General features: G+C 38.1%; 1 protein-coding gene across 6 annotated transcripts in view; it reads right to left on the bottom strand.

Moving 5' to 3' along the window:
- Nucleotides 1-233: 233 nt before the first annotated feature.
- Nucleotides 234-23,562, bottom strand: part of LOC100746746 — a 317,300-nt gene continuing 293,971 nt past the window's right edge. For 4 of the 6 annotated variants that reach the window (XM_033322390.1, XM_024369668.2, XM_024369664.2 and 1 more), the window contains 4 exons: nt 11,836-11,981; nt 9,466-9,723; nt 2,874-3,077; nt 1,520-1,629 (listed from right to left, as the gene is read on the bottom strand). In XM_033322390.1, the coding sequence (XP_033178281.1) occupies nt 1,520-1,629; nt 2,874-3,077; nt 9,466-9,723; nt 11,836-11,981 (718 nt within the window). Of the gene's footprint in view, nt 1,630-2,873; nt 3,078-9,465; nt 9,724-11,835; nt 11,982-23,562 lie in introns of all 6 variants that reach the window. The other 2 variants (XM_012389182.3, XM_033322391.1) reach the window with 1 other exon arrangement.

Here is a 23,562-nt window from a genome sequence, read left to right as displayed (position 1 = left end):
CTCTCTCTCTCTCTCTCTCTCTCTCTCTTTCTCTCTTTCTCTCTTTTCGCTCGAGTGCAGTGGAACTTTAATTAAAACGCGTACGATTACAGCTGAAACGTTCCTGTTCCGAGCAAATACACGTTTTCTGTTCGACCTGGAGAACAGCACGCACCACTTCGAACATGGCAGACACGTCCTGGACCTAAATAAGTATCATAAGTTTCTCGTTCTCTCTCACACTCGCTTCTTTCTGTTTTCTCTCGTTTCTTTTTTTTTTTTATTTTTCTCTTTTTTATTTTCTCAGATCTTCGTTTTGCTATCTGGTTCTTTCTCACTCACAAACACGTGGGCTAGTATCACCACTCAGAACGCACACAATATTGGCCCCAGCACCCTTTAGTTCTCGTTTTTTTTTTCGATTATTTTAGCGGTTAGGATTTTTTGCAATTCTTTTTTGTCCTTTTTCGGCGTTTTTGCCGTTCGTGCTTTTTTTTAAAATTGGATTCGCGTGATGCGTTGCACGTTGCATTCGGCCAGGGAGGTTCCTAATTAGCGAGGTTAATTGCGGGAATCGGGTTGCTTGGGAAATTTAGCAATCGAGATTTTTGGAGTTCGAAAGTTTTGCGTGTATTTCGATATTGCTAGGGAAATCGAAAAATCAACCGGAGTGAAATATTTGGAAAAATTTGAAAAAATTGAAATACATTGAAATTCGAATATTATGTAGTTTAAAAAAGAAATTATACTAGTGGACAATAATTAATAATTTTACCCATCTACGGATAGGAAAATAATCTAGAAAAAACACGCTTAACAACATTTCCACTAATCGAAGAATAAGAGAACGTAGATAGTCCAGTCCTAGAGAAACAAAAGAAGAAAAGTTTACAAAAGAGAAGCAAGACGCAAATTCGGTCAAAAACAATTGCTCTGAAAACCTCCCAAGATCCCATCACCCAATTCGGCCATATAAAGAAAACATGTTCGTTTGCAGAAGGGTTCGGTTCTCCCTGACTCTTAAAAGAAGACAATACTTTCCGAAGCAACTACTCCAATAAAACCGAAGCTTCCTTAAGTGAATTTTATATACATGTACACATATCTGTATGTACATCGAAGGTTTGATCCAAGGATCCGCCATGTTCCAAGCAACGACTAGGTTCTCTAACAAGCTTCTTTTTCTCTCCTCTCCTATCTCATTTTTTCTGTCGCGCCTTCTTCTCTGCACGACTCGCACCCACGGACACTTACACGCTATTTACGCTTGATCATTTAGGTTACTTTCTCCCGACACGCATTCCGTGTTCATTCCTTCGTTCGTAAATCGTTCCGCTTAATATATATATATATACTTTGTATTTATATATATATATTTTTTTACTTTGTATTTATATATTTATATTTATATTTATATATATAGAGATTTTTTTTCTTTTTGTTGTTGCTGTTTGTAGTTGCTGTACCGACGACTCGAGTTTTGTGTAGTAGGTTGGTACTACACAGCCGTCACGTGGCCTAGTTCCTTCACTCAGTGGTATCACCTCGCGATGTATCTGCCGAACAAGGTGCCCAGCACTGCCAGGATGTAAACCGAGGCGGAAATCCGGAAGGTCCACGACGTGGCCGTCGAGATGTCGCCGCATTGCGCTGGAAAAATTTGTTTTTGGTTAGTTTCGGTTGGTACTGATGCGCAGAGAGCGGAATTGGAACGATTAAATATGGAATATTTTTGGTTCGAGCTTCAGAGAAATTTTAGGCTTTTCAATTTTTCAAGCTATTTACATAGTTAACAATTTTTTTTTATTTTTCGATGATTCAACTGGTACGGTTTCTGTTTCAATTTGTACAGTTTTTAAATATTGAAATTTTTCAGCATTTTTTATTATTTAATGTTTCAACTAGAAATCTTTTTTTAATCTTCTAATTTTTCTATCGCTTGATTTATCGAAGTCAATCGCCGATTTTCCCGATTCCAGAACGTTCCAATTCTCTTACAACCATATTTCTAACTTTCTAATTTTTCAACCTAACAATTTTTTATCTTTCTGTGTCCCTTTTAATTTTTTAGTTTCAAAATTTTTCAATAATCAAATCTCTACCTGCCAATCTTATCATTCTGTTGAACAATTAATTTCCCCTAGAAATCCCTAATTCCCCAGAATCTCTACCTCCTCATCAATTGGATCCAATTTGAAAGATAAAGTGAATCAACTGTTTAATTAGCACGCAGAGTGACTGGGCGATTCGGACAATACGATCAGCGTCATGGTTCAGACGCGATAATCAGGAACGTCGTTGACAATGCTCACTGTACGACGTGAGGTTGACCTGCCACGACACTGCACGACCATGAGAGGTCCTCGGACAGGAAACAAGATGAACCCGTCACTGAATGTTCGCAACTTCCAGTCGCCATGACAGATATTCAATTTCCTTATTTCTCGATCTTTCAATTTTTTCCAATTTCCCAATACGTTTCGAATTTATATATTTTTTTTAGTACTTATGATGCATTTAACTTTCTGTAGTTTTCAAAATCTTTATAATTTTTCAAATTTCCGATTTCCAAATTGCTTAATTTTTCGTATTTATAACTTCCTAAGTTCCGAAGCTTCCAATTTTCTAATTTTCCAGGTTTCTAATGTTTCATACATTTAATTTCCCAATTTTCCAAGTTAACAACTTTCTAACGTCTTACTTTCCCAATTTTTCGTACTTCGAGTCTACTAACTTTCCGAGATTACAATTTTTCAAGTTCTTCGTTATTTACGTATTAAATTTCCTAATTTCACATGTTCCTGCCTTGCTAATTTCCTTGAAGCTACCATGTACTTGATGTCCTAATGGAAATTTGCGACGTGATAATAAGGAACATGGGTGATAATGCTTACCATACGACGTGAGGTTGACCTGCCATGAAACTACATGACGATGAGAAGCCCTCGGACAGGAAGCAAGATGGCCCGTCACCGAGAGCTCGCGACTTCCTGTCGCCGCTGCAGAAGCACTGTAAACGAGACAGTATCTTCCTTTCTCGGTGCTCGCCACCAAATAGGCTGTGTCGTTCTCGATCCAAGTTCCATGGCACGAATATTCTGAAACAATCCATTTCTCACTCATATACTACTTGTTATCACTGTATAGATAATTCAAATTGAGATGATTAATTCCAAAAATTATTTCAAATATTAATCGAGAATATTCTATAGGTAACATTAACTTTGTTGGAGACTACTTAATTCCTTTTTACTTATAGATTAGATATTTTATCATTTTTAAATCTTCAGTTGAAATTGGGCAGCTAGTTCATTGACACAGTTATTTACCACGTATATCAGAACATTATTTAATTGTATACCGAGAATGAAATAGGCTTCTTTAATATTCAATGTTCAACTGTGAATAATAATTAACGTTAGAGTCACTGGGAAATAAAAACTTTGCAAATTTAAAATTCTACTCGTAGAGTCTGTACGTATATAGAGATTAATTTGTTATAAAATTTCAAGCTAGATTAGAGTTTAATCTACGCAATAATAAATAGTAATATAATATCTAGAAATCCTATAAAACGTATAAAACTGCAAACCATTTGAACCGCAACATCAAACCACAAAGACATCATTATTGGCTGCATGAATCCCTCCGTCAAGGAAACACGCTGTACCATAATATTTAATTATGCTTGGAGCAATCGAAGAACAGGACAAAACGAAGAAAGTGGAATATAAAAAACGATCGAGCGAATGGTTATAGCATGGAAATATTACGTCAGCCGGTAATGTGACCTCATTATCGAGAATCGAAGTATAAAAGCACGATTTCCGAGTAGTTTATCGGTTTCGAACTGTTAAAGGAGAGTAAGAGGGAAAGAAAGGATTCTAGTAGCAACGGAGGAACGTTTATCGTTCTAACGAAAGTACTGAATGGGTAATCACCCATGCAACGATTTTAAGTGTTCGATTTCGTTCACCTTAAGGGTCGTTTCACGACCGAGTTACAAGCTCGACTAAACGGGCAGCGAGGGAAGGTGGGATGAGCGGAGGAAGGTGAAAGGGGAAAGGTAAAAATGGGAGCGATTGAAACGAGCCACCGTAAAAGAAGGAGCAGGTTTAACGTTCGTGAAAAGGGAATTAAATTATCCACGACGACTAACGCTGGCTAAGACCGTTCAATTATGATCAACTATGCGCAATTAGAATTCCTTCGATTATTAAATTTTTACGGTACTCGAGCCTCTATATTCGCTCAGGCAGGCATGGTGGCCCTAACAAATTGTATATTTCCTCATGTTTAATAGCGACCGATTATTCTCCGAATGGGTTAAAGACACACTTGCTATGAATCGTTTAATAATTATTATGGGAAATTGATTATCGATAATTATTTTAATATAATCCATTCTTATTTTTATCTGAAATTCAAGATATTATGTTTCGTGAGGTTTAACGATAGGCGGTGGTTTTCTGAATTGGTTGAGGATAAATTCTATGTTGAGTAGCCTGATAATTGCAATAGATAATTGGTTACTGATAGATAATGGTTTGATATCGATCCACCAATAAAATTTTAATATGGTTTAATGGCTTAATATGCTCATTCTCTTCTCACTACATCTTCAAGAATATTATAGAAATTGTTTAAAAATTCTAAAAGTACACGTATTTGAATATTTTCAATAAAAAGTTATAAAGAAATATAATAAGTAAGATACTTCTTGATTACATAAATAAATGTTACATAAAAATGCCAACACTCGATGTATTGTTACAAGAAAACAGGATTGAACTTATTATGCAACTTAATATTTTTCAATGACTAAAACTCTTGAAATATTTTTCTATCGCGTAACGATACAGATATATTTCTAGAAATTGACAAAGTATCTAAAATTGTTTCATACGACTTGGAATTAACTTGGACGTGTTCAAGGCTGAATCGTTTCGAAGTAATCCTTGAAAAATGGTCCTTGAATGTAGGATGTTCGACAGGGAGACGCGGCTTTTAGAGAAGAGAAAAGGTCGAGTTTCTCTGTGTGTTTGGAGTTTTCGAGGAAGGCGCGAACGGGGACGAAATAAACGAAAGCCGTAAATCGCTTCGACACGTCGATATCTGGCGTGTTGTCTCGGCCCGATACCTTATCGAGGCTGCAAGATAGAAAGATGAGAATTTACAGCGTCCGCGCGACAGTTCGCGTCGGCTGAAAACGGAAATAAACAACGGGAAAATTCAGCGACAGAAAGAACCTACGCCTTTCACCAAATATGCTTTCAAAAGGGATAAAAATCGGAGATGTCAGTCTCCGTGCCCATCTCTGATCCGCAAATGCCGATAAATTCTCTGTTCGATTGCTTCTTTGCATTTAAACGACGTTCAAAAATTGTTTCTCCGCTCCTTTTTCTTAAGAACAAATATCGTACAGAGCATACAATCTTCCAGCATGAGAATTTGTGAAGAATAAAAGATGTAAAATGACAATCAAATATGTTTAGAATGTTAAGTAGTCTTGAGGAAAGATTTTGAAAAAGTTGCATTGAATTTTTAGTCACGTTACGTCTTATTTCATTTATTCTTAGAACAGCACGTAATTTCACTTAATATTGTACGTTTTTAAATGTACTAAAATATTTCTGGAAAAAGTTACGATGTAAGTTGTGATGAAGCTTGTTAAACAGTGTACAATTTTCCTCTTCAATTTTCTTCTTCACTTGGTGCCAAATTACCGTATAATTTATCCTAGCCATTGGAATCAACTCCTATTATTTACTGAAATATTTCATTTCAAACTTAAACACACCAACAAATTATGTTTTCTTTAATTTACACGATGAATATATCCTTACACAACTGACATTATTCTTTTCCAAAGTATTTGATAATCTTAGTGAAGATTCTAGAAAATAATCCACCAAAACCAAGGTTCCTTATCTAAAGAAATTCTATCGTATTCCCTGGCTCTATCTTTCTTAAGAATCCTGGAATTTTCCCTGAAAAGTATCCTGGAGAGATAGAGTATAACGCGTTCTTGAAAACGTACTTTGTTTGAAGTCGATAGCTCAATTCGTTCCCGAGATACAAGGCTTGAAAGTTCGAGCGCTTAAAATAGAAGATGGCGGCGCCTGGTAGCTTTGGTGATTCACTTCATTCCGAGCAACTGCATACCTTGATGCTAGGAATGATAAAAAACATTGCTGACTCAATGTCTCTCACTGACCAGACCACGCGTGGTGGGAAAGGGATAGGTCAGTGGCCGAGTGTGATAAAGATGGAGATAGCGAAATATTAAAAAATTACTCTTCTATTTACACGATGATATCTCAGGAACGGAGCGTCGTATCGACACGATTCAAAAAGCATTTCAAAGGGAAGACCTTACCGCTTCTGAAGATATTAATTAAAATCTGCAGGGACGATGTGGATTCGTGTCACAGAGCAAAGAAAACTGCAATCTTTTAATCTCACTTTAGGGCTCTGGGTTTATGCTAATTTGACTTGGAGTGAATGTTATTGCTTTCAGATGATTAATATGCTGGTATGGCATTTAAATGAGTACAATAACGAGTAATATTAACTTCCATATCTCTGTTAAACATGACAATAAATTATTAGGTAATAAATTATCTATCGTAAGACAGAAATGAATTGCGATCTTTTTCCACGATTATGTGGTAACAAATAACGAGTAAATGATTCTAACGAAAAGTGTAGCAGTATTAAACAATGTATAATTTAATTTCGTAAAATTGCAATTCCTAACCTCTATTTTTAAAGAAAAACTTGTTAGTATCACTTTCTGAACTTTCACAGATGATTAAATCTCAAGTATTTCGCTTCATCCTAACTTCCCCTACTTCATCTTTTTACCTCTGCTTCAATAATCACACTGCTGCCGAACTTCCCATCGATAGTATACACCAGACGGATTGACTCTCTACACCACAGTTCTCTAATTGCGAAACTAGCACATTACAAGCTAGAGCTGATCTCCCAAGTTTCTGAAAGCTAAACTAAAACCTAATCGAACCCGGGTCGGTTTCTACTCGCAAGAATATCAATCTTCGACCTGAAAATGTATCTTCCACTAGACAAACTCGCAAAGAAGATCAAAGATTACGATCGAAAGATATTACAGATATTAGGTTCGCATCGTGATTCTTAATCGACAAAAACACGACGATTCATGAAAGGAAGAGAGAGTTGCAGTGACGTTTCGGTATCAGGAATTATTTTAGCATGGAGCAGAGCGTTGACATAACCGAGGATTTAGGCGGTCGAGCCTCGTATCTTACGACTGTCGACAAGGGGATTGCGTTCCAGGCTGCAGCACCACCCCTCTGTAGACGCGGAACGCGAATTGGTCATTAAGACTTCGTACAAACAGCGATCTTAGCTCCCAGACCCAGAGAGAACATCTCGAAACGTCTCCAGCCAGGCTCCTGGTAACGATCGTTAATTACATCCATTTCCAACGTAGTATTTGTCCGTGTTGGGATTAGAATCTTGTCAAGATTCGCTGTTTAGAATGTTTTATTTGGTTATGGTGTGATAGTTGAGATCTGGAAACTTATGTTTTGTATCGTATATTTACAATAACCAATTAAAAGCCAATTAAAAGGAATCAAAATCACTATGATAAAATAGAACCAATCTGAGAACGTTATCAGATGAAATCCAATTATTCAGTCAAGCTGTGATCTACTGTATAACTCTTCTCTAACATAATATTTTATGTAGAGAACTTTCAGTCTATCTAAACAACTCCTCCTACTGTTTCATTTAACATTTCATGAATAGAAATCTTCCTGCAACCTAACATTACCACAACAGTGGTATTACATCTGTTTCATCCATTGTGCTACTCCAAAGGTAGCAATTAGCTAGGGAATTTTAGATGTCCCTAAACAATCCTTCAAGAACTAGCCCCAAGACCTGCTTCTCTCAATATAACTGTTCAAAGTAACTCACGAGCCCTTCCCCTTACATGTCATCAAATAACAGATCCCACAATAATCTCCTATTCCCTACCTCAAACCCTCAAAAGCCCCTAATCTCGAAATTCATTAATTCGATAAAATCAGACCATTATTGTTCGAAGCAGACAGTGACAGGTTCTCTCCGCAGCTATTCCTGAACGGTCGGTTCTATTTCAAACTCCATTTATTATTCCTAACCTCAAACGCTCAAAAGCCCTTAACCTCAAAATTCATTGGTTCGATAGAATCAGTCTATCATCGCTCGAGCCAAGCAACGACAAGCTTTCTCCGCGACTATTCCTGAAAAGTCGTGCAACCAGTCGTCCCTATCTCTAGCCCAGCCCAGCCAGAGCCCCGGAAGCCTCGAAGCTTGGCGCTGCATCTGTCTTTCAACGCGAGCGGATCCGCGCGCACAGGCACGCGCCATAAACACGTACAGCCGAATAAAGCTACAAACTTTGCACATAAGCAAGCGTGGAGTCACGGCAACCGTCACGCCGCTGACTTCTCCGCAAACTAACTATCGCCACTTGCGATAACTTCACTCCTTCGAAGGGCGAAGAAGGGACGGAAGAGGCTCGAGGTAAATGGGGAAGCGACGAAGACGCGTCTCTTCACGATGGGGGGATAACTCGACCCTGGTGCGGGTAATCCGATAAGATGTTCCTGTTGAAGCTGCTTCCATCCTACGAGGATTCACTCGACCCCCTATGGCGATGCTCCCTGCGAGCACAGTCGATTCTCCAGTGCGAGATACAGGTAAGACGGATGTCAATAGAGACGTGGGTGCCTGTAAGAGCTGTTTCTTCCGTAGTTTTTGAAGAAAGAGAAGTTGCTGACTCACTGATACATCTTTCGAGAACATTGTAACAAGCAGACTGCGAATTACGGTCATGCCAAAATGTGCAGGACGCACATGATATGGGAAAGTATATAGAATATCCAGAATATTGAACTCTTTATGACATTGAGTCGATAAATCAATTTTTTGTTCAAGATCCAGTTTTTTAATTATATCTGTGAGAATATGAATTTGTACATGTTCTGCTCGTAATCTAGCGTCTAGAAAGTATTCAGAATGTACGCGTATAAATGATTTTGAGTTGTGTGGTTGCGTGTTGGAATTTTTGACTGGAACCAAGCGTGACTTAAACTGAATCCAAATTTAAGCTGAACCGAATCTAAAATGGAACCCAAATCTAGTTCAAACATAACATAAATTGAACCCAAAGTTAATCCAAACATAACCTAAATTGAACCCAGGGCTAATCCAAATATTACATAAATTGAATCCAAACTTAATTCAAACCTGGCATAAACTGAATCAAAATCTAACTTAATCTTTATTAAACGAACTGAAGATCAAGCAGAAGATCACTAGAAATTCGCGAAGAGCAGAAAGATCAATAGAAACTCAACGGTCGTCGAAAATAAATTTTCTTTACAAAAGCGTCTTTACAAAATAGCAAATTTTTCTTCTAAGGGAGAAAATTATAGCAAGAGATCTTACCTGGTGGTGTTTCGTCGTTGCACGATGTAGCAAACTCCATACGATCCGGCGTCTTGCAACCGATATCTAGTCGATAGCGACACCGTCCTGGATAAGGTGTCGACGTGACCCTGACATCTTGAACCTCAGCAGCGTTGACCATTGGTTCACCATCCACGCCCAATATGTCCTCCGCTTTGTCGCCATTGTGATTGTGTAGCACAGACACAATTTTGTAGCGGCCAAGGTTGGGGCACTGCTTGGTAATTGGGTCTGGTGCTGGAAAAAATTTATCGATTTCAATTTGCTGCTACTTGGAGCTGCCATTTCTGTTTGTTACGTTAACTGATTTATCTTACTGACCTGTTACTCAACTGAACAACACACGCAAATTGTTCCAATCAATTTTACTCTACTCGCTATTCTCGTAGCTGGCATTTATGTTTGCCAGATTGACTAGAGTACATGAACCGGGTTCATTTACTTTAGTCGAGGTTAGATTACGCCGAGGAAAATATTGTGTTTACAATGGCAGAAATATTTGGCCACCTGACTTGGAAAACAAGTTGACGTATAGAAACTGATTCATTCATTTCCGGCGGAATCAGCCAAGATAGTTCCTAAAATCGTCTCCGTGTAGAAGAATGGGGACGTAGACGCAAACATCGTCGAGACGAAAACGCGGTTGGCACAAGGAGGAAGTTGCGAACGACGGCAGCTTAACAATCGATTCGCCAGCGACTCCTTTACGATCGTGCAAAAGGATCATATGCCGAATCCGTCGTAAACTCAACCCTCGACGGAAGGCAGCACAGTTTCTGTTTAAGCCGATTACGCGATTCTATAACACTGACGAAGACAGGGGTCGTTCCCAAGGACGCGGAATTTATCGTGACGCCATTCAACCCATGTCTAGACCTTCGCCCGAAATTACACCTCCATCGTGTTTACCTTCGTTTGTCCTCCGAATTTTACACACCACTCTTAATAAATCTGATCTATTTATTGTTCGAATGGAAAATTAGAAATTGTAGCTAGGGAATTTCGGATCTATTTAGACAAGCTTTCACGTTTCATCTAAAATTTCATTCGTATCAACTTTTCTATAATTCAATACGAGAAAAGTATTAACTTTTTTTTGTATTCGCATCGTCTATTGTTTTAAACCAAAGTTGTTAGCAATTAGGCACAGGGAATTTCATTACGCTTGGCTAGAGTCAGATTTTGTCGAAAATTTCAAACGCGTCTAATTGAAATACGCTTAGGTTACGAATGAAAATTCCCAATTGTACGATAACAATAAAATGGAAATTTTCAAATGTAAATAACAGGAACAATAAATACATTTACCACGTATTAAATCAATTGCAAAACCTCAATAAAACAACAATAAAAAATGGGAAAATAGCAAATTTGTCTTTCTTTGTAAAACCGAGCGCTTATTTAGCAATTTCAGTAGAAGAGGGACATTTATCCTGGCCGAAAACGTGGCCAGCCATTGTTAAGACGTTATTTATCGATACACGTGTAAAGGATAGGAGGGGAATAGCACGAATTCTCGCGATATAATTTCATCGTGTTTCAAGAGTGCTCCATTGGGAATGCGATATCTTCCCGCGCTTACTGTCATATTTTATATCCTTTCTAGTTCCCTTTTGTTTCTATTCCCCTCCTCCCCCTTTTTGTCTATCCTCTATACCTCCTTTTTTTTTATTTTGTCTTTTGTTTTATTATTTTTTCTCTGGCAAGTTTCGACAGTGAAATATCACTTTTAATTCTAGCAGTCGGCATTTTTATTTTTCAAGCTCAGCAAAACGAGAAACTGCGACCGTGAGCAACGCGTTTTCCCGTTTCCCAAGTCGCAGCCGTAATTAATATCCTGTTCGATCTGTCAATTAGGAGAAACTAGGCTCTCGCCGATAAATAGAAATTTCGATTTCTCGGAAAAAATCAACAGGTCTGTCTTTTTCCAAAAAAAGTGTAAAAAATTCGAGGAGAACTTTCACGTTGATGAATGAACGAATGTTAACGAACGTTTCCTCTGTACTACATAATCGTTGGAAACTTTCTGAGTACTTTCCAATAAAAAGTCATCCAACCTCTATCGAGGTTTGAAATGCTTGAAATATTTGATTAGAAGAAGGTTTAAAAAATTAAGTCCAGATAATAATCGTATAATATAAATTTCCAAAATTTCTTCAGGTTTTTTTGAATTACTGTCGCTGGCAAAGACTCGTACCAAGAAAATGATAACAAACAGAAGAACAATTCTAATTATACAGAAACTTATTTGTAACGAAAGTGTCGAAAATAGCGGCAATCAACGCGAGTAAACGTCGGCGGGGGGCGTTCACACGGCTGAGTGTTAATAAATGATCGTAATTGACTTACTAATGAACGTCGTGTACGGCGTCGAGTGGGAGTTGAACGTACTCGAGTTGCACACGTCGTCGGGCTGCTGGCTCCATTCCGACAGTTGCAATTCTATTATGTGGCTATCCCTTCTGTGAAACATCAGGCACACATAGCCGTTCGTGCTGTAAAAGAAAGAAATCTTTGGTCAGTATGACAGGAATATACATTACGATGTATCATTACATTAATTAATATTATAATATAATACAACTATAACATGACTAATACACTCCTAACGGTATAACAGTAATGTACTATTATCAAAATATGGAAAGAAACGGATTTTTCTGCGGACGCAATTTTTTTAATGAACAATGCATCGTGTCCATTTAGCGGGATTTTATATTTTTTCATTTGAAAAATGATAAAAAAAAAAAAATTATTCCCAAAAGCATACGGGATATAAAATTAGAAATCCAGAATTGTACTTTGCCTAATAACTACCTAACAACTTATCTTAAATACAATTTTCCTGTCCTAATAACTTAACTAGAATCTTCCTGCTGGCTAAAGCAACCCCTATTCAAACTAGGGGGGGAAACGCAGGTGAAATTTACCAACTCGCAGGAGGAAATTAAAAAAAGGGAAACTGGAAACAAAGCTCGAGTGCCAGTGGCGCGCACAATATCGCCGTAATAAAATTACAAGTTAATATAACCCTGGAGGCCACGAATCTGTAAATAGCGGGGGGATGGGGTTGTTCCATGAAAACGAGACACGTATAATAATCGAGCCAGTAAGCCGTAAAAGCCGGCGGTGGACGACAACGGGGGGAGAAATCGGTGGTGGGGATGAAGAGAGGAAAGAAGCGAATGGGCCAGAGGTGGAAAACAAGGGTAAAGGATCTTAAATCTCAGGCTACTTCCGTGGTCGGGCCAGGATTAAGATTTTATTTTATCAGGACGTTTCTTAACGGGGTTGCGTTAACTTTAAGCGTAATCCCTTTACGGCTCGGTCCCCTCTTTTACGACGAAACGGTGAAATCTGTAACTTGCAGCGAGTTCATAACGCGAGACATGCGTTTGGTTCTGCTCTTGTTTATTCTGCGACTTTGTCTAGATGCGAAGAGGTTAAGATTGGCGGTGCAGAAGCTTGGAAATGATTAACTCCTTAATCTACGATTTACGTTTGAGAATTTTGGGCCGAAAACGTAAACAAGCTATTACATATTATATTATATATTATATTTGGCCCGATCATCGTACTACGGGATATGCCCGTAGTTGTAGGTTAAGGGGTTTAAAGGATCAAATTGAATTATTTAATATTACATATGTTATAATATATTACATATGTTGTAACGTATTGTAAAGTCCAGAGAGATTATTCAAAGACGAGCCTTATTATAAGCAACTTCATCGTTAAACCAACTTAAAACCTTGATTAATGTAAGCTGACCTTACATCAATTAAAGAATTAACAAATTTCCATAAATAAGCCATTTTAATAAAAGCAATCTACCAAAAATCCGGCCTTTAGCCATATTTCCCGCGGCTACAACTACAAATACAAAACTACAAATTCCTTCAGCTCTATTTCTCGAAACTCTGCAAACCTGGCAAAGTTCATCCGCGCAGTACCCAAAGAGTATTCTCTTTCAGTTGTTTTATTCAAAGCTTCATCAAACGCGTTCACTTTGTTACAGAGGCGAAGAAGAGGGCGTTAGGTACTCTCGGCTTGCGAGTAACTGCATTTTCCTTACGACCGGCAGCACCATGAAAACGGACATAAAGTGGCGCGTATCGGTACCCAGTAGCACATGAAACTGGTGGCTCGCGATCGAGAACACGTCCCGGATTTTCGGCTTTATATCCCCGACTTCGTTCCTACGGCCGTGTTCCCGTGGATTATTGTCATGGCGACAGATCGCCTTCCGGTTCGTCCACTATACTTCCGTGCGTATGTTAGGAAAACGGGTTTCGGATGATGATCGCGGTCCATTGATTTCTTCTCACCTTTTATTGAGTTTCGCTCGTTGAGTAGCAGCCAGGGGAATACGGAATTGGCGAATCGCTCTTCGAGAGCTGTTTCACCAATGCGATATTGGTGACGGGTTTTCGGTTTCTTTTTATGGCTCGATAACCTAGATTCGCGTAGGATTATTCCCGGGAATAAATTCCATTTATGAGTTTTCCTACGAAATTGTTCTAAATATTTGATATCGGATAAAAATTGCGTCGCTGGTCAGAACTTGACGTTGATGTTTCTTCTATATGAAATATTAAATATCTCTAGGCGTCGATAGAAAATTTCAATTTTTTTGATAATATATCGCGTAGAAAAACTAGGTTGTTTTAAATTTGATCGTGAGGTAACTCCTTTTTAATAAAATTACATTATATATGAAATACAATTTGATGTAAATTTCGTAGCTTATAAATTTGTTTTCTACTGATTTAATTAACGTTATTATTAATATTAATTTTCATCGTAGAATATATCGATATATCGAAAGATATTCATAATTTTTAGTACGTAATCATTAAAATAGACGATTTCTTTAAGAATTCGCTTGGAATAAAGCGTAAACACGAAGAAGTGGAGGTCGCTGGAAGAAAAGTCAATTTAATTAATCGAGTTGCCAAGACGGCCATTTACATTCTAGCTTCCTAGAGTGTATCTAGGTAAGTCTCGAACGGTGTTACCACTCCCTAGGGTGCAATGGCGGCTTCTTACGGGCTTGTGTACATTTTCAAGCCTCTCCTCGAGTAGCAAGCACGAGTGTAACGGGATATAATCCCGTTTTCGCTACCTTTCGTGACTACACTTTGCGCTTTTCGCCTCCTGAAGCCTCCAATACTACCGGATTTCTAAAATTTGCGCGAATCATCGGTAGCCATATTGATATTAACTGTTCCAATATTCAATTTTGAGGTTATCTTCGACGAAGAAATTTTTTCTACGCGAATTCAGTGAATAGAGAACATGGAATAATTATTTTGGAACATTTTAATCAGTTAAGTCAGTCGATTAAAGTAATTTAAAATAATTCGGAAGAAGAAAGGAGGAAATTACTTTCGACGAGATTTTTCTGGGAATCTCGAGCACGGTCATTAATAATACTTTGCTTTAATTAATTAATTCGGTTATTTCGAGTAGCTAGCGTTAACAACGAAGTTTCAACCACCGGAAATTACAATCCACAAACTCCCCCGGTGACTTCATCCCTTATTCGACTCGGTAATCAAACTTGGCTTGCAGGTTTAAAAATTCAAGGCAAATTACCGGAGAAAGGTAAAAAATCTCCAGGAAGGAGAAAGGAATTTGAACCGTTGAAAGACTCGAATCTGCGATCTCAAAATTCGTGTCGGGATTTTTATTTGCCTTCGAATTTCTTAAAAGAAATATTTTATCTTCAAACTTTCCTTAAATGTCGCTATGTACATCGATCGAACGGTGGAATAGAAATCTTTAAAGAAGCATATGAACATTGGAAAACTCGAAATTACAACCCTCCGAACTCGCATCCAATCTTTATTTACCTTCGAATGTCTGGGAAAAAGGATTCGAAAATTAGTACCGTGATAAAACGCGAATAAACCGCACGAGTAAAATTTCTTCCCCTTGATAACGCTCTTTCGAACAAGCAATTCCCATAAAGAAACCACTCCCGATCGTAGCAACAACGATTCCAATAATTTTTTTTTTTCGCTCGCGGGAGCCTCGTAAAAACGGAGGTAAAAATGGTGGGCGAATTCAATCGAAAAACGTCAGCCAAAAATGAAATAAAATTCCCTCTCCCTTGCCCTACCCCAGTCACATATTGTCGTCGTTCCGGCGGGCCTTAAGGAGGTTACCAGATGCAGAAAATCGTCCACGGCTCTTTTCCCGTGGCATCTCCAGTTTCCAATCTAATTTATGTCTGGTCGTTAGACGATTCAATGAAAGGAGCACGCTTATGCGGCCAATTTGACGTGCACCCTTTCCACCTGAGGGCCTTCCACCCTTCTGCAACTCATCGTTCCATCTGTTTTCCTCTCCTCTGGTCTCGTATTCCCTCCAGATGCTCCTCTTCGCCAAGTTCTTCCATTTTCTCCGCTCTCTTTTCCTCTCGTAGTTCTCTTTTTAATTGGAGATTTTATTGTTCAGTGTTGGTATATGGATTTTGGTGGTTCTTTTAGGTTAGGTTTTATTTCAGGTTAAATTATTTCATTCCTTTTTAGTTGGCGGATTTGTTAGGTTAGGATTATTTTATAGGTCGTTTTATTGGATTACCGAAGATTACTTTTCGAGGGGCAAAGTTCCTTACCCAAGTTTATACCTCGTTCAGGCAAAATTCGATATCTCTTATATTTGATATTTGTGGGTCTGATGTAATTAATATTTCGTATTTTACATTCGATATTCGATTATTTGATAGGTTTAATATTCGTTGTTTCTTACATTCGGTATTCGTTACGTGACAAATTTGATATTAGTTACTATTCATCAGCTCATCGCGTAATATTTAGTACGATATCCATCAAAAAGAAAAGATTCACGCACCTCCATAACAAGAGCAATTTACGTATCCTTATATCTCTTCTTATTCTCCATTCTGTACCTTCATTTCCCATCATCGACGTTCACCCCACTAACCCTACGAATGCCTTTCTTCTGGCCGTAGCTAACTATTTTCGTGACGAGGATGCATCAAACAGCGTGCTCCGTGGAGCGTGGCTCACGCGATATCCGGCAGATACTGCGGCCGCAACAGCAGCCGCAGGCTCGCTGATCGCAACCCTCCACGCAGTAATATCGAAACAAACGAGTCCAGGACAGGGAAGACCGTGGAAGATAAGCTGGATTCGGCATGAGACGACTATGGTTCGGTTATCGTTACCGACAGTTATTATATCATGTTACTTCTTGTGAATTAGGATGGGGACTAATTGGGGACGTCGAAAGCAGTTAAAAGGATGCTCTTTCGCATTTTCATTTTGAGGAGATTTTAATTTTAAAAGGGAAACTACCGTTTTGGTAGTAACAACAGGTGCTCATTTTTTGGGCGGATTACGCCCATTATACAGGGCGTTTCATAGCACGTGAACAATTTCTATGAAGGTAAGCCGTCGCAGATCATTGTAACACGAATGTGGCTATAGCTTTGGAACATGGTTAAATAGGAATCTTTCTCATCCTTTTAGTATCCCGTGCCCGATCCTCAAATAGGTCCTACATTTTATAAAACACCTTGTACAAAAACTAGAAACGTGGATCGTCCGCTTATCAACTTTCTTACAATTTCATATAGTCTATAGGAATAAGTATACATTGTTATAGTTTAATTAAACAAACCATGAAATATATATCTGTTATTTCTTAGAAAAACATACATATCCAGCTTTTATGAAACATCCTGTAGGATACTAAGAAACGAATAATCCAACCAACGAAACTTCCCAATTGTATAAAATAAATCAAACTCTACGATCACTATTCGTAACAATACCTAAACGAGTTCCTTATCCACTATTCTTCTACATTACACTACAGTAATATTCCTTTTTTTCTCCTCACGATATCACCGCACTGGCCGCGTTTCTGTTTCGACAGGCAGCCGCGCCATAAATTCCCGTTTAAGCTCGCCCAGGAAAGCATCGTTGGGAACGCGGCTTGTTAAATCACGGAGGACGGGCCGCGCGTCGTGGCATCGCGATGCATTTTCAGGCCAGGCTCAGAAACTAATTGTAAACAGCGAAATAAATCTCGCGAAGGGGGTGGCACGCGCAAAAACTAGCCGCCCCGAGACGGAATAATGATAACAAACAACGGCTACGAGGAAGAGATTAGAGAAGCTGGTGCCGCGTAAATATGCCCCGGAGAGATTTATGAAAAATAATATTGGCTAGCGATCGGCTTCAGGCTCTGTGAACCACCTGAAAGAGCGCGCAAGATCCCATTTCCTGTAATTCGATTATTCCTGATTTAGGAGAGTTTACTTGTTTCGCTTTAAGCATGATAAAGCCTTACACGATAATTAATTACGAAGTGCATAATTTGAAAAGTATCGCGTTTGGTTCATTTTCATCGAGTGAAATTGAACGAAATGTATTTTTGCATCCTGCTATAGTAATTCCATTATTTTTGGTTCGGTAGAATATTTCTTGTGTTACGCTACATTGAAGTTACGGAGAACTGTAACATTTTATTTCAAAAACATTTTCGAATCCTTGTCTGATATGCAACAAGTGTACCTACAGACTGCCCAAAATCTCTCCAACGAACTTCAACTTTGACAAAATCTGCTGTACGTACACCTATAGGTCCTTTCAGAACTTATCCATCAAACTTCAATAACCTATCGAGAAAAGCTGCACGTACTCCCATGATAAAAATATTCAAATATTACTATGTTACGCAAAACCCATATACTTGGATGAACTCAAGGATACTTCCCGGGTAATAACCTAATCTCAAAAGCAACAAGTGTACCTACAGGTTGTCTCAAAACTTTCCCCTCAAATTTCCTCCAAATACACGAAAAGATTCCATAAAATCTTGTCACCGTAACTCCATAAATTGAGAAACCAATTTCTATAATTTATTCACAAACGCAACAAGTGTACCTACAGGTTGTTCCAAAAGCATCCAAAGTTATCGCAACCCAAAAATCGGTGCAAAAAGACCTGTAGGCAAGGAGCTATAAACTGAAGGACGTGAACGGAGCCATACATCGCCGGTAAACGGCACGTTCGACGATGATTTCAGCACAGGAACCTGTGCAGCGTGGCCTCGCTTCCGGTCGCTAGATCACCGGTCAACGAGCAATTTTCCGGTCGATTGACCACCGAAACGTCCAACTTCCAGCCAAGTCGATCTCCGCCGACAGGAAGAGACACGCTTGTTTACCCCGTGACTCTCACTCTCTACATACGTTCGTTCCTTAACCCCATTCCACTAGCCGAGGGGTGGACGCGTCCTCCGTATATTACCGGCCAACTACGTGACTCGAATCTTTTACGGTGAATTTCGAGGGTGGTTAGCTATTTCCAGGGACACGCGGCTCGCGTTCAGTGAGACCGTCGATCTTTTTCTCTCCAAGTCGAGGCTAAGAAGGGGTGAGTGTCAACGACAGGGGCGTGTTTACGTTGGGTCATTGGCGGACGAGGGATGAGTGTTTGTTTTGAGAGGATCGAAAATACGGTGGGTGGTCGTTAAAGGGAAATTGGAATTTTAGGTGTTTTACGGGGTGGCTTTAAGTGACGCAGATAGGTAATTATCGAAAGTGACGTGAATGTTTCTTTAGTATGAGCTCCTTTGGATCATTTTTGTAGTATTAGTGGATAAAAATGAGCAGATAGATGGCAGATCTTGATTGTACAAGAAGTTTTGTTTAGGTAGGTTCTACTGATATAATGGGCTGTTTTACGAGACTATCGTTAGGAAGATTCTAGTGACATTATGGGGATTTTTGTGTTACGACAGGTTTTCTTTTCTCATTGGAGTACATTAAATAAATAATTGAAGGAGTGTTTTTAAAATCGTTTAGATTTCTAGATATTATTAGATCACTTTTATTTTCATTTTATCTTGAAACGTGGAATTGAAATTTGATAGATCAATCGTCAGAAATAGATATTTTATTTCATTTAAAAATTCAGTTGAATGTTACCAAAAGGTGTATGCAACGTTTATGGTCCCGTCAAAATTTTAACTGGCATAGCCAGCATATTTTAGAAATTCCTACTCTACATTCTATTTCCTGTTGAAATAACTGTAACCATACTTCTCGCAGACGTATAGCATCTCTCTGAGGAAATGAAGACGTTCGATGCATACATGAATTTGTTGAAGTAAAGCGCGACCACAATACTGTCTCAAGGAAAGAATAAGAAGAATTGCGACAAAATTTGAAATGAAGCGAAATAGAACAGCTCTCGACAAAATATGACATGGAAAGATAAAAATAAAGCGATACTAGGCTAAAAGAATAACAAGATTGATTTTTATATAGTAGAAGAAAAACACAATTGTAATCTAAAATGAAACGTAAAGCTGTTATTAAATTCTAATAAAAAGTTTTAATAAAATAAAATAAATTCTAATAAAAAAAGGAAAAGTACCTGTAAAATATCATTTCAACAATTTTTCCTATTTCAATTTCATTCGAATCTTTGCGTGTGTCTTTCTATAAAATTTTTTAACGATGTAATTCTCAAGCTACAGGCTCCCATCCTAGTAATCACAGAACCGACTTCATCCCTTCGTTCTCGAAACGGTTCGAATAATTTTCGCTGGTTAACCGAGCTATCTGGAATGTTTCCCGATAGAACAGCCTGGAAAACCCGACGAAGCTGGATATAATCCTCGATCCCACGAATGTCCAACATTCCGTCAGGTATTCGCTGAAATCGACTAGCAGCGCTGCCAACACCGAGTACAGACCGAAATTATCCTTATTACTGAATGATACCATTCCATTTGGGGATGCTGACGAATCTCTAATGACGAGGTATGAGCTCCTACAATATAAACTCGTGTGACTGATATGTTTAAAGCTCTCTCGAGAAAATTCAAACCTACACGTCTATCCAACCTGTTTCTCAAAATTCAAATGTTCTAAATTTACTTCAATGTTTTCACGCAGGTTGTATTATTCTATGATATAAATAAATTTATTTACCATAATATTAGTAAAAAATTACAGTTGGAATTTATTACTAGATGCGTAACTCACCGAAGATAATTTTCCAAAATGATATAAAGATCACTTTCAAAAACGGTATGCATGTTCAAAAATGCATACTGCATGTGGTGGAACATTCTAGAAAATAATCCTTAAATATTCCCTAGGGTTCTAGGGACATTTTGCGATATATTACAGTATATTAAAAGGTTTAATGGTATCGACCGGTTTCCTTAATTTTAATAACATAAAAGTGAGAAAGGAAAGACGAGAGATATCGGCGGAAAAACGAGATGCCCGGGGAATAAAAGGCGAGAGCACGCAAATATTGAAAAATGGAAGCTGCTGAGATGAAAAACATGGAGGAGCCGGCTACATAGAAAATATTGAAAAGTACAGCGCGCACGAAAATAAATACAGAGTACACACAATGGATAGCAAAACAACAAAAAATAGGAAAAAAAGGGAAAATATACACATACACGTATGCACGGGAAAAACAAAGAGGGAAACAGAATAGGGGGATGAGAAAAGCTATAAAGCAGAGAATTGCAAAATAGGAGCTGGCATATTGCGAGTATTAAAGAACATGAAACAAGGGCCGAAGGATCGGAAGCAGAACGTATTTAAAAAAGAACTAGATAATGTTGTAACAACTTGGGGGAAACCAAAAAATGAAAAGATAAGAAAACCCGTAATATTTTGCGATAAAAGAAAACAAAGGAAATATCGATGTATCCCGTTTCTTTCTTGCAATTTCACATGAAATCGATGCTGTAAAGTCGACTAAAATAAGAATCGCTAGATGACAAAAAAAAAAAAAAAAGAAAAAGAAAAAAATGAACGACAATGGTGGCTCTGATGCCCCGTATTCCACTCCAAGATTGAACACACGTATCGGAATACGATATATCGATCGAATTAGAGCGTCTCCCCGCCGTTTTCTCTAGTTCCAATTAAAAATAAGCTAACGCAGTATTGTTATTATTATTATTAGTATTATACATGTCACAAAGCCAGTGGGATAATGATACAGCTGCAAACAAATAATTGTTCTGAAGAGGAAAAAAAGAAAGAAATATAATCTTAGATGGGAAGTCTGTTCATTTATTGGTCGATCATTTTTAGTACCGTATTGACGATAATAATATGATTATTTTTGTAATACAATAAGAATGTCAATTAATAGATTGGTAATCTTGTTATTTTTCATAAAGGCTGCTTTGTGTATGCATATCATAAGGATGATTATTGCACTGATACGAAACAATGAGTTAAAACGGAAACAGAGATGAAAGTCGGGTCAACCAAGTTGAAAATTAAACGCGTCGATGGTTGCATCCACGGCTTCTGTTCATGCCTGTTTTGCAGCAGACTTTCTATAGATAAATTACTAGATAGTGATATTTTGTAGACGGCGTTGACGCTAAGGAAATTGCACGTCAAGTTTACACTAAAAATAGCGACCTTCGATGCGTGATCCTTAACCTAAATTTTAATTGTATTCTATTCTAATATTAAATTGGATTAAATTTTACGAAAGCGTTCAAACACTAGTAAATGTCTTTTATGAATTTATTATTATAATAATATATGTAAATATGTAGTTCAAATATAGAACAATAGTTTTCTTCTTACTTACGAGCCTCATATGGTTTGGGTAAAAACAATGGTAATTTAAAGAATATTAAGTAAGAAAAGACTTGCGTCGCCATGGTTTGACATCCATTGGCGACATCTACGCTTCTTTACGTATTCTTTGTTCTTTTATAGCGTTGTCGGTGTTTTCTTAATGTTCGGTTAAGTCAGGATATTTTCTGAGAATTATTCTCTCTTGGACACTTTTCCACTAGGAAGATTAGAAGCTTGATGAATACCTAGGAAAAAGTGGATGCTATAAGAGCGAGTTATGGGTTCATAAAAAAATGCCCCAGATGAAATTGGGTTGATTGCAGAGAGAAAGACCATTTCTTAGCATGATACTAACAGCAAAGTATTATTTGCTGAGAAGAGGTGTAATGAAGGTGAAATAAAATTTACTAGATCGAGGGACTAGAATATGAATAAATGACAAGAGTAATTTCTTTTGTACATTTACCTATTCCGATAAAAAAGTTTCATTTTTTGCAGTTGGTTCATAAAAAGTCAGTTACGGTTATCGTTACGTTTCATTTTAAAAATGACATTTGTCACGACAATTAACCTAATAACTGATAAAATCCAGCATGGATTATCTTTCAAGCTTAGAACGGCGCAACAAACTAGTGAATTTTTCTCCTAATCTCCCTCTTTTACGATAAAAACTACATTTATCATGCAATAGCGTCATTAGTTGATAAAATCTAATATGAATTACTATCCTAACCTAAAAATGTCACTAAACAACACGGAAACAAATGATTTTTTCATCTAATCTCCTTTTCTAGTGCAAAAACGACATTTATCATGCAATAATCTAATTAGTCGATAAAATCTGGCGTGGATTACTATTCTAACCTAAAACCAAATCATAGAATCGATTCTTTTACTACAAGAATCCATATTGAACCAACATCCTAACCTAAAACACTACCTAAACATCACCCACTTTAAACAATCGGTTCACTGAATTTCCATGTAATCCGCGCTCCGCTCCAGAAAACGCAATCGCAACTTCACGTAGAAACAAACAAAAAAAAAAAAAAACGTTTCGACGAAAGGGTAGAGCGATGTGTCACTCACACATGTCCTCACCAAAATACTCAGCCAACAATCGCCCATTCCACTATCCTCCTCCAGCAACCTGCAATCGCGTTTATCCGTGAAACTATCGTTTTTCCGTTGAAAAGCCTGTCCCCGAAATCGTCTGATTTTTGCCGGAGCAATCTATTTACACGAACGAAAAGCGGTCAGTGTCGGTGGAACCGACTGTTTTTTTCGCCGGCCAATCATCGTTACCTGCGCGAACGCATCTGGCCGACGTGACTGCCCATCAAAAGCGTTCTTTGAGGCAGCACGGTTGCAATAAAACCCTTCAGGGTTGTCGAGTGGTAGTCGCGATCTAATAACCAGCCGGCGTTTCCCTGGTTTTTTAAAACGCTGCAGGACGATCCAAC

This window comes from Bombus impatiens, unplaced genomic scaffold (genome assembly GCF_000188095.3).
Source record: "Bombus impatiens unplaced genomic scaffold, BIMP_2.2 scf_0637, whole genome shotgun sequence".
In the NCBI taxonomy this organism is placed as follows: domain Eukaryota; kingdom Metazoa; phylum Arthropoda; class Insecta; order Hymenoptera; family Apidae; genus Bombus; species Bombus impatiens.
The sequence above is the reverse complement of the archived record's forward strand: the minus strand, read 5'-3'. Positions and strand labels throughout refer to the sequence as shown.